We start from the raw sequence: 18,512 nt of genomic DNA on the forward strand, positions 1-18,512 counted from the left end.
TAGAAAGAGCACGTCTGGAAGCTGTCAACTCTTGGGGGACAAGCTGGTAAGTTGGACATCCAGAAAACAAAATTGTGTCTCAACCTCTACAGCAGAAGCAGAATATGTTGCTGCTGCTAGTTGTTGTTCACAAGTTCTCTGGATGAAGACTCAGCTTAAGGATTATGGATTTCAATATGACAAAATTCCTATCCTCTATGACTCCAAGAGTGCTATAGAAATCTTTGCAAACCCTGTGCAGTATTCCAAGACCAAGCACATCGATGTAAGGTACCATTTTCTAAAAGACAATGTTGAAAAAGGTAATATAGAAATGTACTTTGTTCCCACTAAGATTCAACTTGCTGACATTTTCACAAAAGCTCTTGATGAGAAAAGATATTTATTCCAAGTCTACAAGATGGGTATGCTGAATCTCATCACTTAAAGGCAATAAAAGTCTTTAAATCAGATATTCTCAATATCTCATGGTTATGCCTACAAGTGATACATAGCAATAAGCCATAATCAATAAGTACTCCAAACCAGCGTCTCTGGTTCTAAAGACCAGAGCCTCTGGCCATGAAGAAAACTTTTAATATGGCTCAAAGTTTTTCATCGCCTTTGGAAACAGAGACCTCTGGTCCAAAGCAAATACTTAGCTTTTATTCACTAAGTATTACCTTCGCAACCAGAGCCTCAGGTTCTATAGACCAGAGCCTCTGGATTCTCATCCTTTGAGACCAGAGCCCATTTGGACTCCACGGTCTCCACCTGGACTCCCATACTTTGTGAACTTCTTCACTAAGTACCATTTTTGTTTCAACCAGAGCCTCTGGTTCTAAAGACCAGAGCCTCTGGATTCAAAGCCTTTGGAACCAGTGCCCTCTGGTCTCAAAGGCCCATCCATTGCACTCTCTCACATGCACTTAACCATATTTTCATACTTCTTTTCATCGCCTTTGCAACCAGAGCCTCTGGTTCTAAAGACCAGAGCCTCTGGATTCATTGCCTTTGCAACCAGAGCCTCTGGTTCTAAAGACTAGAGCCTCTGGATTCATTGACTTTGCAACCAGAGCCTCTAGATTCATTGTCTTTGGAACCAGAGCACTCTAGTCTCAAAGACCCATTCATATTCATATCCATTTGCATACTTAGACAAATTTCATATCACTTTTCATCATCTTTCACAACCAGAGCCTCTGGTTGTATAGACCAGAGCCTCTGGTCATCAAAATGAACCTTCTTATTGTTTCTAGGGGGAATTTCTAAAACTCAAACCTTATCCACATGCATCATTTGAGGGGGAGCTATTCATTTATCATGAATCTCTATTGCATATATATGCATTTTCCATACCAGAGCCTCTTGTTCTACTATCCAGAGCCTCTGGACACTTAAATGCTAAATAAATAATGGCTACACCATGTGTATTTAACCAGAGCCCCTCTGGTTCTACATAATGGATTGTCAATGCTTAACTAGAGCCACTGGTTAGTCATCCAAGGCTTATTTATCATACAATCCAACATTTCATCGATGAATTCATTCATATATGGTCAACCAGAGCACCTCTGGTTCCTCACCCAATGAGTCATGACCAACCAAAGCTCCTCTGGTTCCATGACAAAATAGTTTTCATCCAAAAACCCATCTTAATTGAAAACCTTTTAAAGATTATACAAAATTACAGCTTTTGTGACTAAAAACTATACAACATGGGTTTTTAGAAGACCAAAACTTCGTAATTCGTATTTATCTTACAATTAGATGGAATTTAATTTTTTTATATACTCCCACGCGCTTGGCAGCATATACATACGTCATCCTCCCACGTGCCTGACACCATATACAGCCTGTTCCCCATGAACCGTTTCAAATTACCCTTCCCTATCACCATCTTGACATGTGTCCCTCAACATTACTGGCACGTACAATCAAGACGGCTCACAATCCCCAAATCAACTCACCTTTTGCTAAACGCCTTCACTTTTCATGATTATTTAAATATAATAATCAAAAAACCATTTCAGGTTCCCCTCCCCCACCTATAAATACCCTTCTTCTTCCTCCATCGTTCCCTTACGCTTCCTAAAACCTGCAACCAAACTTTGACGCACAAACCTACCTGCAACTTTATCCGCAATGGCTTCCTCCGCATCACACGAGTCCAATGACAATGATAGTCGTGTTCAATCCACCGGTGCCGACAGCCGAGCAATAGTATTTCTCCCAATGAAGCCCAACAATCATGCCATTGAGCTTCGAACCACCCTGTTCGATGACAGGTTTGTTGTGATAATCGAGTTCTTCTGTAAATGCATTCTTCTACCTGCCTTGACTCTAACTAACAATGGCATACCTCTAAAGTATGTCCAACAATACTGGCAAACATGTGAGTACATCCCTGAAAACTATGGAATAATGGGGGACATCGACGCCCCGAATGACATGATCTGCTCGTTCAAGATCTCTCGGGCAAAAGTATGTAAGCTTCTGTGCATTCCCACCCATCGAGAGCTCGGCATTGACCAATATGCCGACCAACCCACAACCTCAGACATCCTCCAATTCATAAAAATGCTAGGTTACAATCGTGACCTATGCAACGCCTCCGATTTCAACAGGCAGTTTTTGCCGCCAATGTGGAATATGTTCTTTTCCATATTAAACAGGGCCTCACATGCAAGATGGGGTCGATGGATCAAGGCAACTTCAACATAATGACGATTATGTATGGCCTCTTCTTCAACATCCCACTTGACTACACTTTCCTCATATACAATGAGATCCACATAGCGGTAGTCAAAAAGTGCAAGCTCAAGGCCACCGGCAAGCCCTTGACCTCAGTTTTGTTTCCTCGTTTCCTATCTCTCTTCATAGGGGACGTGATGAGGAGACATAATCTACTGGTCGAGGAACCGTTCACTCCACTCTTCAAGATGCAGGGCCATCGACCTACACTCTCAAAGGTTGGCTACACCATCGACAGGCCGATTTCCAGAGCCATGCTAAGTGTCATCCCAGAGACATCTGATATTCGAAGAACTTACGAATGCTCTCTGCTGTCCAATGAACCAAGGGCAGCTATCCCAGAGCGCATAGAGTCGTCCCCTCAGTGAAGCGAGGGAGCATACGAGCCATCTTCATTGGATGATGAAAATGATGATGATGATGACACTCCTCGTGATTCCCCCGGCCCTACACATATAATTCCCCTTCCCTCTTCCCAAAAGGCAACCACCACCTCTACCCCCTGACGATCAAGGCCAAAGGGGTATTTAACAAGGACGGTCCAGTCCAAACCAAACCCAAACCAGCCATCCAGAGGCCATTCTTCAGGCCTCTGGAGATGATTTAGCTGAGGAACCACAACTTCCATCGCCCCTCTTCCAACAGAGAGGCAATGTAGACATAAGAGCCACATCACCTCATGGCTCGACACCACCAATCACACACCTAGAAGCATGTGTTGACACCTCCGTGGCCGATCTGGTCACAAAGGCTGAGTTCCAAGCCTTTGTTGACTCAGTTCAGCGGTCCTTGGAAGACCTAAAACTCATCATCCAAGGGATTGTTGAAAACCCACCATCCATCGATATCACCACCCTTCAACAATCACTTGCCACCCTTGCAACCCAAACCAAAGACAATACAACCCGTCTCCAAATGCTGCAACAAACCGTCACCCAACACCATAACACCTCCTCTGCCTTTGCCACCCAAAGAAACCAACTTTTGATGAACTCCATCGCTACCCTCACGGCCCAGGCAACTGCGACCGATGAGACCCTAGCCTTCATTACCACCCACAGAAACACCATCCTTCAAACCCTCAACACTCTACCAACCACCATCCTTTCCCAAATCCCTCAACCAACCCTACATCAAAAAACTTCATCAATCGATGAAACCTTAGCCTCCCTCACCAACCAAATGGCCACCATACAAACCACCCTAAACCAACTCCCAGCCACCATCCTAGCCCAAATATCCCATCCACCACCTCCACCACCCAGCCCTGCAGCACCATCTTTCAATGAAGCTCTATCCTCCCTTGCTGCAGAGCTTAAAGCCATGATCACCAACCTTCCCATCCCACCCACCGCATCCACCTCTACCTCCATACCTCCCCTAGCCTCATCATCCACCACCTCCGAGTATGCCACGAGAGCCGACCTCAGGGCCCTATCCAACAAGATAAGTGCTAAATTCGTTCATTGAGCGACTCAACCGACCAAGGCTCTCTCCCAGAGCCTTGCTGACCAACAAGAATGCACCGCCTCCCTCCTACAATCTATGGAGGTTGATTGAAGAAAAAGGGCTATGAAAGCCTACCTGGGCATCGATCGACCCTCCTGCACTCCACCTACTGAAGACTTCTCAGGCCTGCAGGAGAAGAGATCTGCTATTGTCTTAACTCAACCCGAGCTTGGACTTGTCTTCAAAAATGAGTTTGGGGTAAAGAAGTTTTTTAGACTAACTGAAGCATTCAAGTATTCAACCTCAACACTTGAATGGTTTCAGGGAGTTATCAGAGATAGACTGGGTAGAACTCATGTGCCGAGGGAAGAGGGGAAACAACTTATTCATGATATATTTATAGTCATCAGTTATCGAAGACTGCTACTGCGCTTCTAGGAAATATCTCAAGGTAGATCATGGATAGAGTTTTAAATTTTTTTTGCCTTAAACTGTAATGTCTTTGCTTCCAGTATTGTAATAATTCATCATCCAATGAAAATTTGGAAATTGATGCCTTTCTTTAGATTAGTCTTTGTTCTTCAATATTGTTCATAGATTAGTTTATGTTGGTTATTTCATTACTTAGGAGGAGATTGTTAGACCCCATAATTCATAAGGGTAAAAGTAATGAAGAACAATAAGTGATGAAGAACCAGAAGACCGATGAAGACGTTAAGGCAGAATTGACTAAGTCTGAAGAACAACCAGAGGGTCGATGAATTGACCAGAGATATGATGGAAAGAGCATCTTCATCACCCCTCTAGTCAACAACACTTAGAGTTTTCTTCAGTAGTTCAACCAGAGGCACGCAATGAAGATATGAAGATAAGGTTGAATTAACATCCCATGGAAGACAGCTGGAGATAACAAATCGCCAGCTGGATTTTAAGTTTATCTTGATTTATAGTTTATCCATACTTAGATAAACATTATCTTTCCTAGAAGATTGGCTAGATAGTTATCTTGTTATTGCTAGTATAAATAGGTAGCTAGACCTATTGTAAAATAAGACTTTTGAAGTGATTTTTTACGTATCTTTAATGCTCAAGTATATGCTTTGAATATATACATTATTTGTTCTCAAGTATTCTTCATTTTATTCATCCACACTACTTATTTAGGTTATTCATAATCTATTTGTTAGTGTTATTGAGAGATCTGGGATCAACAGTTGGGCTAGTAGATGATATATATCATCACCTTCTAAAACTGGAGGCTCAAGTATGAAAAATGAGGTTTCAACAAGAGAGTCTTCAGCAACAACTTGAATTGCCAAAGGAGCCTTAGTGTGCGATTCATTTACTAATAGAGGTTCAATGACTGAAAGAGATTCAATGACTAAAGGGTTAACATTTGAAGTAGAAGGGGGTAAGTGACTAATGGGAATGGCAGAAACCCCTGAAGAGGATTCAACTTCGTTATTAGTCACATCTGAAATGATGAATGGATCATCTTTAGCTTCATGGAGGTCAGCATTCGGTTGATTGCTGAATGAAGCTTCAGGTTCTCCACAGTGAGATATCATCCAGTTGTCTAGCTCTTCATCATCTTCAAAGATGGGTTTAGAGTTAGCTGATTGAGATTCATCAAATGTGACATGAATAGATTCTTCTATCGTTTGTTGTCTTTTGTTACTATGAAGGCTTTGGACACTGAAGAACATCCAAGAAAGAATCTTTCATTAGCTTTGGGGTTGAACTTTCAAAGATGATCGCTATTGCTTAAAAAGTAGCATGTACAACCAAAGATATGAAAAAAGCTGAGAGAAGGCTTTCTACTATGGAAGAGTTCGTAATATATCTTCTTGAATCAATTGATGATTAGCTACCGGTTTTGAGTAAAACAAGCAATGTTGATAGCTTCTGCCCAGAATTGAGTAGGGAGACGAGATTCGCTGAGCATTGATCGAGCGAATTCAATAATCGTTGTGTGAGATTCCCTTGTTCACAAGAAAGTCATCAATGGTACTGTTTTTGAGTTCAGTGTCATGATCACTCCTGATAGATCGTACTTTGATGTTGTTCAGTAATTCTATGCGCTTGACGAACAAGATGATTTCTTCAGGTGCATTACACTTGGATTTGAGAAAGAAAACCCAAGTGTACCTAGAAAATTCATCAATATTAACGAGCGTATATTTCTTTCCAGCTATGGATTGTACATTGACAGGGACAAATAAATCCTTGTGAAGTAGTTGAAGCGGAGAGGTCACTACATGCTTTGGCTTAACGCTAGCCTTTGATTTCCTTTTTCAAACACTGAGCAAAGACACTCGTTTGCAAAAGAGTACTGAGAAACCACTGAGAGCAAAGTTGTCATCTTTATCGAAGACATAACATGAGTTCTTCAGAAATTTCACTGTGAAATCTTTATCACATAGCTGACTAATGCTGAGAAGATTATGCTTTAGTCCTTCAACATATGCAAAACGTCTGAAGGTGGTTGCACAATTGGTTAATATACCGAAGCCCTTGGTATATTCTTTTATGCTTCAATACTTCTATGTGCTTGACAAACGAGATGATTTCTTTAGGTGCATTACTCTTGCATCTGAGAAAAAAAGCCTAAGTGTACCTAGAAAACTAGTTAATACTAATGAGCGTATATTTCTTTCCAGCTATGGATTGTACATTGACAGGGCCAAATAAATTCATGCGAAGTAGTTGAAGCGGAGACGTTACTAAAGAGACTAGATTTGATTTAAAGCTAGCCTTTGTCTGTTTTCCTTTTTCACACACTGAGTAAAGATATTGCTTTGCAAAAGAGTGATGAGAAACCATTGAGAGCAAAGTTTTCATCTTTATCGAAGATATAACATGAATTATTTAGAAATTTCATTGTGAAATCTTTATCACACATTTGACTGATGTTGAGAAGATTATGCTTCAGTCCTTCAACATATGCAACACGTCTGAAGGTGGTTGCATTGTTGGTTAATATACCAAAGCCCTTGGTATATACTTTTATGTTTCCTCCAAAGGTTAAAAAAGGGCCTCTTTCATATTTGTAATCTGAGAGCAGGGATTTATCTCCGTTCATATGTCTTGAACATCCACTATCAAGATACCAGATATCTTTGACTTCCTACAATAGAAAAGAGATTAAGATTGCTTTGGTAACCATTTCTCAATGGGTCCAGCAGAGTTAGACGAGACATCTTTCTTTACTGAGCCTGAAGAAGATGCTTCAGCATCAGCAAGAGTCTTCACTGAACCTGAAAAGTTGTTTTCACAACTTTAGTGGCTGATTTCACTTTGGCTGATTTTTCAGCCTTAGCTACTTTCTTTACCTCAACCGGTGGACCAAATTTGGTAGCTGGAGGACACTTACTAGCAAGATGAGAAGTTTCACCATAGTGACGACACTTTTTTTATTAGCCTGGATATCCAACCCGCTATGCGAGCCGACTAATCCCAGGGAGACCACCTGCTTTGCAGGTAGCCCGAAGTCACCGCATTTGAACCTCCATGGCCATAAGGGGATTTTTGTTCCTCCTTGGATTTGAACCTGGGACCTCCTGCACTTTTTACCTTTAGAGCCAAGCTCAAAACAATCAGGCACCACCCTTGTGGTTTAGTGACGACATTTCCTATACCTAAAAGTAGCTTTAGGGCCAGAAGAGTCAGAAAGAAGAGAAGAGGGATAAGCTCCAAGAATACTTTTCTCATTTGTTTGAGGAGGATCAATGAGGGTTTAGATACCTTGGGTTAAAGATTCACTTTCAGCTTTGGGGAAGATCTCTGAAATCATTCAATGACCTTTGTCCCTTAGGAAGAAGGTTTACAAGCTGAAGGAATAAAACAGGGTCTATATGACTTGTGGTCCTTCTTAGCGAGAGAAGGAATGCTGACAATGTATTTACCTTTGTCTTTGCATCTTGAACTTAGAGAAGTTTCTTCATGATGAGTTTCAGTAGAAGAGTACTGAGAGGAAAAAGTGTCAGGAATAAAGGAGACAAAAGTACCAAACTTAAGCATGGACTTGTCAGTGACACAATCTTCCTGATCATAGGAAAATCCTAGACCACTTTTTATCTTGGCGGGGATCTGAGCGTTGATGAACTCAATATTCTTGATAGAGGCTTTGCACTATCCTTTAATGGTAGCTATCTCAGTCTTGAATTTAGCAATTGTTTGCTCACGCTTCGCGATAGCCTGGTCGCATTTGATGCTAATGGTTTGGTTTACAATGACCCAATCCTTAAGATTTTCTTCAGTACTTATCGAGTATAGAATAAATCTGCTTCGGCATAGATTCATAATTTAATTGAATAGATGTATCTAGGGAACTGGTCAGCTCTTTGATCTTAGAATGACATCTCTCTAAATGTTTTTGAAGATCAAGATTGTTCTTTTCAACTTTGGATTTGCCATTCAGGGCAAGTAAAGGTCAACCATTAGCGTATCTATTGCAGATAGGCTATTAGAGGAAGAAGAATAGGGTTCATTAAGTTACATACCGGAGCAGAGGTTGATGATGACGGATCACTGAAGGATGATGTCTCAGATGGTTCATCTTTGACATCCTTGGCCATAAGATAAATATAGGTCGTGTCTTTGTCGTCCGAGGATGATTCATCAGATGAATTAGCCTAGTCATGCTCTTCAGAGACAAGACCTTTTCCTTTATGTTGAAGACTCATCATCTTCTTGTACTTCTCCTTCAACTTCAGGTATTTGTCATTTTGAGTCCTGAAGAAGGATGAGAGGTTGGAAGATAGCTTTGTAACTTTTTTCGACTTGCATTCACTAGCAATGTGACCTTTGGGTTGACAGTTATGGTTAAGGAAGAAAATATGCGCTAGAATATTTTTCTAGCGAACCTCCTAAAAGAGTTAGTAAGAAGGGCCAGCGACTCATCGAACTTTGAAAGATCAGCGTCTGTCACGTCCTCAGAGTTAGAAGGATCTAAGTAAGTGATAGAAAGAAAAGAAGAGGAATAAGAAGAAATAGAAGGGTAAGCTGAAGAGTTATCGGAGATCAAACCTAGAGGAGAGGTTTTCATTTCTCTGGAGTCTTTTAGAAGATTCTTCTTCAGTTGACAGGATTACTCATGATTAAACAATATCCCATAAAGAGAACTGAGGGAAAGGGATGACATGTCTTTAAACATCTTTAAAGGAACTTTTTCAGTGTCTCCAAGTTGGAATATTTTCTTCCAACAATTTTCAAATCAATAAGAAGACAATTAAAGTGTTGATTTACTTTAGACAAAGATTCAGATTTTCCGCAAGAAAACTTTCATATTGTCTTACTAAGTTTATCTTCCTCGATTCTTGTACTTCAGAAGTACCTTCATATTGAACACAAAGAGTGTCCCACATGGTTTTCGAGGTTTTAAGCTTCATCACAGAGTGATAGACCTCGTCAAGAAGAACCATGGCTATTATAGATCTCGCACGAGTATCTAAATCCATCTTCTTCTTGTCTTCATCACTCCACTGATGAGGGAGCTTCAGAATTTGTCGTTCAAGAATTGCGGCAATTGTAGCAGTAGCAGAAACTGCTGGAGAGATTGCGAATGGAACATAAGGTCCATTCTCAATGTAGTATGGAATCTCAGGATCCACATTTTCACGAAGAGAGGGATCCGGTTCTTCTAGAGACTAAAGTGTTGTCTTTGATAAACCGGGGAGGTTTGGCAAGAGAGCCATTATCGTGAAATTTTGTGCTCGTATTTTGCAAAGCGATTTGAAAAGTAAATAAATTATCTAGAAAGAAGAGATAATAAAACACCAATAAAAGAAAAATACAACACAAAAGCAAACACTGCTCTGATGCCACTTTTTGGTCCTAGCCGGATCTACAAGAGTTTATAAGTAATAGTTTGTAGAGGGAGGGGGAATGAATACAAACACAACAACTTTCACTTTTAAAAAACTTATATTTATAAAAAAGATCAATACAGATTTTGATAGATTATTTGCAAAAAAGATAAGATATAGAACTTATCTAAATAATCAAAGATACATACAGATTACAAATAGCAAGAAGAAAAGACTTGCTACAAGAAATAGGTTAAGAGATATTGTGCTCTTCACTTGTTATATGTGGAAGTCTTTCTCTTAGATAGAGAGTTAGAAGGAGGAGTATCTTCTTGGGTAAGATATTCAAGGAAAAGATGCTTGGATATGAGATTCAAAGGTCTAATTGAGAAGGAAAAACTACTCAGCTATTTATACTCATTGCACAATGCAATTCAGAAGGTACAAAGCACGTGGAAAGCTTCAAGAGGTGAGCTTGTTCTTTGTTGTAGATATATAGTCTTTTGGCCGTATATGAACAGTCATATTTCATAAAGTAGGTAAGCACGCTTGGAGACAAAGAGTGACTCCATATAGTATTTTACTTTGAAAGGTATGGGTTTGTCTTTTGTGTGCAGAAGTACATGACAAGATCTAAACTTGTTCAACAAGATTCATTTGATCGCTCACACTGGAATGACACTGGAGGTCTCATCAGTGTTTGCTAATTCTTGAGAAAATTTCACACCTGTGTAGACGAGCTTGTTATCACTGAAAACTGCTTCAGATCACGAACTTGCAAGTCTCTATCTTCAGCTTCTATCTTCAATATCATTGAAGGATCTGTGATGTTTTGTCTTCCTGAAGGATACTGGTCTATGAAGGAATTACAGTAGATGTTAAGCGATCACTGAACGGGCTCAGTGATGATCACTGAAGCTGAATAAAGATATAGTACACTTCGCAAAATAAAAGGGATCATTAATAAATCACTGAGAGAGATTATCAACAGTAATTTATAAACATAAAGAGGTAAGTTCATATGCTTCATTTATTTATAATGTTCAACATGCACACATAGTTAAAAAGGGTGGGGAATTCAGGACATCTTTTCAATTGTTAAATTTTGATGATATAGTTATTGTTAAAAGAGGAACCCGACATCGACCCAAATGATCAAATTCAATCCTTCAACATCTGGACAATATGGTAAGATTATTCCTCTTATAATCACCCTAACATAGAACTACAATTTGTAAAGGTTCTTCAATCTTGTCTCGTCTTCCTGAGGTTTTTTTCCACCTAGAAAAAGAAAAGACATTTTTATCCCACTTAGGTTAGGTCTTGTCCCATCTAATGTTATGCCAAACATGAACAAGTTATTGCATTATCTAATCCTATGTAAGCGTCTAGATGATACTTTTATTGAAGTTTATATAACCGGTGGGTAGGTGCAAGAATTGTAATAAGTCACCCGAATGAAAGAGAAACGGTCAAATACTTAGGGCCAAGGTTATTAAATTTACATACTTTTTGGGGTTCTTACAATTTATTTTATATAATTATTTTATTTCGCATATATATTTGTGTGAATAAATTGAAATCTTTTACTTGTTATCAATGAATATCATATTAAGAAGCAGACAACGAAACAAGGACCACAATAGAAACACCATCAAGAAAACTTTGTATTTTATTGAAGAAGGAATGAAGGCAAACGAGTCTCGTGAAATTGGCAGTAAGAACAAGTGAAAGCTTGTCTATGCTTAAGTTACTAGAAGATGTGATGTAATTGTTTATATTAAAATCATTTAGGATGTACAAATAGACATATGTTGATGATATATAATAGTGATGTGTTTGTTTTTGTTCGGATCAAAGAATTTTACATTATGAAAATGGAATTTATATTTTTGATTTTCATTACTACAAATTAGTAAGTTTAAATTTTATTGCAATACAATTGAGGTGGGAATTAGCATAATTTTTGTTCATTTCCTATTAGTTAGTGACTACCTTTTAGGTCACTAGAAGCCATTAATGGTCAGTGACCATATATTTGGTCTCTAATGAAGGTTAACACCAACTAACGGATCCGTTATCTTGAACCTAAGTAGTGACCTACTTTGTGGTGGTCATTAACTTTAGTCACAAATATGTGAAATTAGTGACGACTTTCACTGATTTAGTGACGATATTTGGTAACCAGGTTAGTCGCCACAAACACAACGATCACTCTTGTTTGTCTGTAATTTGTGACAATTTTTTAATTTGGTCACAAATGTAAATTAGTGACAGACCTTTAGTGACGAAAATCTTTTAGTGTTTCTCTCAATACTCACTAAGAAAATGCTTGATGGGATGAGCTCGACGGTGCTTCATTAACTTATGTCCACCTCGTCTTTGAATGTTTTTGGGAAGGTTCAAGAAAATTACTGTACGTTAAGTATTATTTAAATATTGTTATACAGATTTGTAATCTTAAACCAACAACAATGTTTATGTTTAAACAATCTCGATTAGAGAAAAGAAGGATGCATTTGCGAACAATCCTAAATCAATTATTGTGTTGTCTTTTAGTGATCGAAACATCTTCAGTAAACTATATATAATATAAAGATTTTGTGTTTATTTCAAAAACATAACAAATTAATTAACAACCCTTGGATTAGATCTACAATCTCAACATTCATAATCACAAAATTGCCTCGAGACTTCTCAATAATTACAAAATTGTCACCGTGCAATTTTAGACCATTAGATCGTTAGCTTATAAAGTTGATCAATGAACATAAATTGGTCTCACGAAAAACCTTTGGTCTCACGTGAACCCAACCCAATATATATATATATATATATATATATAATTATAGTTTGGAGTAAATTACATTTTTGGTCCCTAATTCCTTGCATGTGTTATGAATATTCTGCAATTTCTTCTTTACATTTAGACACCAGAAACAAGTCTTCACTTCTCTGCAGCAGCAAGCAAAACGTGATCATAATGACACTTTATAATATCATATATGCAACTTAAACTACAAAAATGAACATCTAATTAATCTTCTTAGCAGCTAAATCATACAAATCACCATCATTAATGTTCAAAACCCCACCCAGAACAACATCTTCAATCCCCTTAATACTAATATATAAAATTTGCTTTAACAACTAAATAAGTCTATGAATTGATTTAGTAAAGAACAAGAAAATGCTTCTTAAATTTCAATAATATACAAAATACATGGATAGAAGATTCACTCTTAAACTTACTTACCTTTTGAACCTATCTCATTTTTTTTTCAAAGGCGTCCTTCTTGACTAAGACAATTACTTGGAACAACGCAATGAAATTTTTCACTATTCATGCATGTGAAGTTAAAGGCATATTATTGAAACTATCACGTAGTAGGTCAAACGACTACCAACACCAAATAGAGAGAGATTCCTTGCATATATTCAATTCCCCGTTTCCTCCCCAATCGAGATATCCTCTGTTTCGCCCATGAAAGATTAATTGTAAAGCAAGTCTTGTGGATGAGTTTTCACACCAAGACAGTGGGGAACAACTTTGACATAAAGTTTACAACAAGGGTATACATAGGCTTCAATTCATATAGGCATCCTAAAATGGGAATTCTCATGATTTTCAGGAACAACAACCAACACAAATTCGACAGGCTTCAGACCAAAGCACCAGCAAACCATATTGAAACATTAAATCATCAAATTTGACAAATGCCTTGAAAAATACTTCAACTTTTTTCAATAATAGCTTCACAACATGATGAATAAGGCTACACATGCCATCAACAAACAACTTTAGATAGAACGACACCCTAAATCCCATACTCCTTAGTTTCCTTTGAATACTACATGAAGAAAGAAAGGAGTTGAGCCAAACACTCAAAGTGCATGGGTACAATAAGAAAACAAATAACTGAACAAAATACCGAATACTAAAAAAATCTGAATTTGGAAAACAAATACACTTTTAACATGAAACTCGAATTTCTAGTTCAGCATTAAATGAATATTTACTCATTTTTTCCTTTCCCGTCTAAAGCCTTTTGATCTTGAACTAGGATATGTTGTCTAATATCTTTTGTAACACTCCTTGGACAATTCTTGAAATGGTTCTTCAAGTGTGTGGTTTCATCGTTGGCTCTACCCGTTAGTTGCTTATTGCAATAATTACACCTTGCAAATCGTCTAACACTAACACACAGTTGTTCAAAATGAGTCCAAATAATTGACTTTAACCTTTTTTGTGGTTATTCATTGCTCGTGTTAGTGTTCGTCCCTACAGGCATGCTTACAGATTCGTAAGTATCATCACCGATTGTTTTTTGTTCCTTGTTTCATTTCATCTCATCACCAAGTATGTTCTCATTTTCCGAAGATTCCATCTTAAATTAAAAATATAGTATGTGATACTGTTGGGTTCAAGTATGCGCGTTATTGTTGTATTCAAGTTCTCCATATTTTACATGCTTTGTAATAGTTTAGCTTTATACTTTCCTTAGTATAAATAATGGTTTACTTTGTAATTGTCATTAGCAAGTCATTAACAATTTTGTAATTCCAGATTAGAGCTGTAATTTTTCTCTCAACCAATCAAAGACATTTTGGTGATCTATTCTCTCGTCATCTTGTTCTTATCGTTCTTAAAGATCATAATCAGTTGTGTGTGAATTTGGACATTTCAATTGGTATCAGAGCAGACTGCAGCAGTTTTATTAGAGGATTAAACGAATTTATCAAGAATTTGCATGAATTTTTAGTGGATTGATCGATCTTAGTTCTTCATGTTCTTCGTCTGTTCTTAGAGTTCATCATTCCATATTTGAATTTTGGCTTGAATCGTTTGATTGTTGATTGCTAATTGACAAATCTTATATCGTTGGATTCGCATTTTCATTTAGAACAAATTTGATTCACACTGTTTTTGATTTTGAACAAGTTTTGAACCTGATTTGATCGAATTTTGAGTTTTCGAAAACTGTAAGTGTTTTTCAAAATTCATAATTTTTCATGTTTTGATCCAAAATTTTGGTGAAAATGTGTGAAATTTGTGTTTCTGCTAGAATATTAGTCCGATTAACTCTTGTTCGATTTAGTTGTATATCGTTTAAAGCTTGTACGATTTAATACTTGTAATATTTGTGTAAATTGAGTTTGATCGGATTAGGCTAAACCGGGTAAGTCTTGGTCGGATTAAGAGGTAAATCGTTTGACTCATGTGCGATTTATTGAGCGATTTAGGTAATCCGCTTGGTAAGTCTTTTGTATTTTATGCGATTTATCTTGTTAAGTGTGCGATTTATTTGAAGTCCGGTTATAGCCTGAGCGAATTGGGGAGCGGTTTAAGTGTAAGGTTGAGCGGTTTAATATGCGATTTATTTTATATTGTTGAATATTTTGATTGATCGTACTTTGACTGTTTGACCGTATTTTGACTTTGATTCTTTGAACAGACTTGTGATTTGACTTTGTGTTGTGATCGATTTAAATCTTTGACTTTTTATCAAATTGATTTTAAGCGGACTTATACATACTTTGACTAGTTGACTTAGTTGACCTTGACTAGTTGACTTTTTACGTCCGTATTACATTTTGGAAATTTGACTAAGTGTTGAAATCATCCGATTTGAGATTTTTAAACCAAATTGATTTTTGTGCCTTATCTGTATTGAATTTTGCATTGTCCATATTAAATTTCCTTAATTGCTTAAATTTTGGCTAAGTATTGAAGTTCACCGGATTTCACTTCCGCGTTATGTGATAAGTGTGCGATTTGATATGTTTTGTTGTCCGGATTCTAATCCGGATAACTTGTGTGTTATAAAGTCAAGTCTATCTTTTTGTCTGGACTTCTAATCCGGATAAGCTTGTGTGCTTAATTTTTTTCTAAGTGTTGAATGCGTGCATATTCTTGTTTGAGATTTATCTGATATATTTTTGTATACAAATTTTGAACTGTAGTTGATCCTAAAACATACTAACTGATAAAATGAGTTCAAGAGAAGCTGTTGGATCGATTAACTCAGATTCTTGGTAAAGATTACTTACTTGGATGATCTGTTTAACAGTGAGAATGCAGCGGAAATAATAATAATCAACCAAAGTAGAAATCAATAAACAACACAGTGAAGACGATTGAAGAACACAAGAGAAGGCTTCAAATGATTTTCAATAGAATGAAAATGTTGACAATTACAATACTGAAGCACACTGAAATACAAGGGTCTACGCTGCTATTTATACAAGCAAGTAATCGTTTCCTGACACGACCTAAAAGTAAATTAATCTAAGACGTTCGATCAAAACAGATTACAGACAAGAACAAGTGATAAGCACGAGCAGCTAATAAACCTAAGTAAAACAGCTAAAGAAGATCTATACAGAAGACATGCTGCAGAACCTCTGTGAGACACGACAGAGGTTCTGTCGACTTTGTCTTGTAGCATTGTCTTTGCAGAGGACCAGTTTACAGAACTTCTGTGAGACACGACAGAGGTTCTGTCACTTGAGAGTTGAACGCTTGAGCATCTTCTGCTGTTGGTCCTCTGTGGTCTTCTGTGACAGATCATCTTTTGTCAATACTTGCAGTTTACTTTTTCTATACTTTTACATTTAAGGTAATGAGAGCTAACAATCTCCCCCTAAGTATGAAAAAGTAAAATTTGAAATTTAAGTGCAAGTGTATGACTTTAATTGAAATGAAATTACAAGAGGTGATTAAACATCATCCTCTGAAAGAATTACAATGTAAAGAATTACAAAGTAAAGAATTACAAAACTTAAATGACAAAATTTTGAAGCATAGGTCGGGTTCTGGAACAGAAGAGAATTAAACCATAGACTCTGGGAAGTCGTCTACTGCGTAAACAAAATCTGACTTGATTGTTCTGTAGACATTTAAGATGAACTCTCTGAAGTTGATTTGAGATTTAATTGCATCCAAGAGAGGAGACACTTCACCAACCCTGTACTGTCTTCTATCCACCTCTACCACTAAACACTTGAAGATCCAGTCCAGCGTCTCTGTTGCATACTTGTGATATTCTGTGGGGTCAAAGAATCTTAGTAGCTCATCCTTGTCCAAATACACAAACCCAAAAACGGGATTGTGTATAATGGTGTTTGGATAGTACTTAGATACCCAACTAGGCCTGCTGTAAGGAGGAGTGATCTTTAGATTCTTCTGTGCTAATCTCATGACCAACTCAAAATCCTTCTGGCTGTAATACATCACTTGCACACGCATAACTTCAATCAGCCTTCTAAGGGATATTTGGTATGGTGACCTCCTCTCCATGTAGACGTTAAGGATCTTGTGCATATAAATGACATCATACACACAGAGGTTATGAAGATCTGCATTAGTGAACGTGTAGATATTGCGGTCTTCTCTCCTTACAACGTACTGTGAGTAGAGCACGGTCTTCTTTAACAGAGTCCTTGGTGAGATTGACACCAATGATGTGATCATGTGTCGCGAGAAGACCTGCTCACGAGGCCTTGTTAATCTTGAGAAGTGGACCTTGGCTACGGCAGAGGGGATATCAGTGAGCTCTGGATCGTAGGGTGGCTCTGTGTCTGTCACAGAGTACTTCCAAATAAGCATTTCTTCTGGGGTGGTGACGGGCTCTGTGCGAACATTTAGCGTTGGAATCTTGCTCATAGATTCAAGGATTTGAGAGACCCGTCCTCCCGCTAGTGACTCTGGCATCTTCTGTTCTTCTTCCTCTTCCAGAATCGGCCTCTGGGTTGATCCCTCTGCAAGGATGGGCTTAACGGTTCCTTGCAGGGCATCGAACGTACCCGTGGACGTTATTTGGACTTGTGGGACTTGGACTTGTGGGAAAACGGATGATGTGGCCTCACCCTCTCTGTGGTGCATAGGCACTCTGCCCTTCTTAGCCTGAGCCTCTGCCCGAGATAACTTTAAAACTTTGAGGAGTTCAGGTTCATCAGCATATTTTTCTTCATTGATTGGCGTTGAGGATTCGGAGCTCGATGATGAACCCTTCTTTGAAGATTCTACAGCTAAGCCTTTTTCTTGTCTCTTGGAGCTGTAGACTCCCCAATTTTAACACCTCTGGCAGGTGCTCTGGCAGATTTCTTCTTTGCTTCTGGGGCCTTGGCCTTCTTCTTTTCCTTCTTCTTCTCCCCCTCATGACGATCATCATCACCCTTATGATCGTCATGGCTCTGGATGACATCAGCCTTGCATGAAGTTAGGGGAGCCCTCCTCAAATGACGCAAAATCTTAGTGGCCGCCTTGTACATTTTCTCTATCACCTTCTCGGCACCCGCAGAGGCATTCATCACATCAAGTTATGTGGCCCATTTGAGTTTGGAGACGGTGCTGAGGACTTCTGCACGAAGGAGGTCACCTTCCTTTATGAGCTTGGAGGTGCAGTCTTTGATGAGATCGTTGGATGTGAGGATCTCCATTTTAAGTGCTCCAAGATGGCCGGTCACAGAATCCCCTAGCGCATCCACCATAGCGTCCAGCTCTCTGCGAGTAGCCAAGTG

The 18,512-nt window shown here is 38.3% G+C and overlaps 1 protein-coding gene across 1 annotated transcript in view; it reads left to right on the plus strand.

Moving 5' to 3' along the window:
* Positions 1-2,124: 2,124 nt before the first annotated feature.
* Positions 2,125-18,512, plus strand: part of LOC112506108 — a 19,046-nt gene continuing 2,658 nt past the window's right edge. The window contains exon 1 of the mRNA XM_025110138.1: positions 2,125-2,267. Coding sequence (XP_024965906.1) covers positions 2,125-2,267 — 143 coding nt within the window. The remainder of the gene's footprint in view (positions 2,268-18,512) is intronic.

This window comes from Cynara cardunculus, assembly GCF_001531365.2.
Source record: "Cynara cardunculus var. scolymus isolate 2C chromosome LG 2, CcrdV1, whole genome shotgun sequence".
Taxonomy (NCBI): Eukaryota; Viridiplantae; Streptophyta; class Magnoliopsida; order Asterales; family Asteraceae; genus Cynara; species Cynara cardunculus.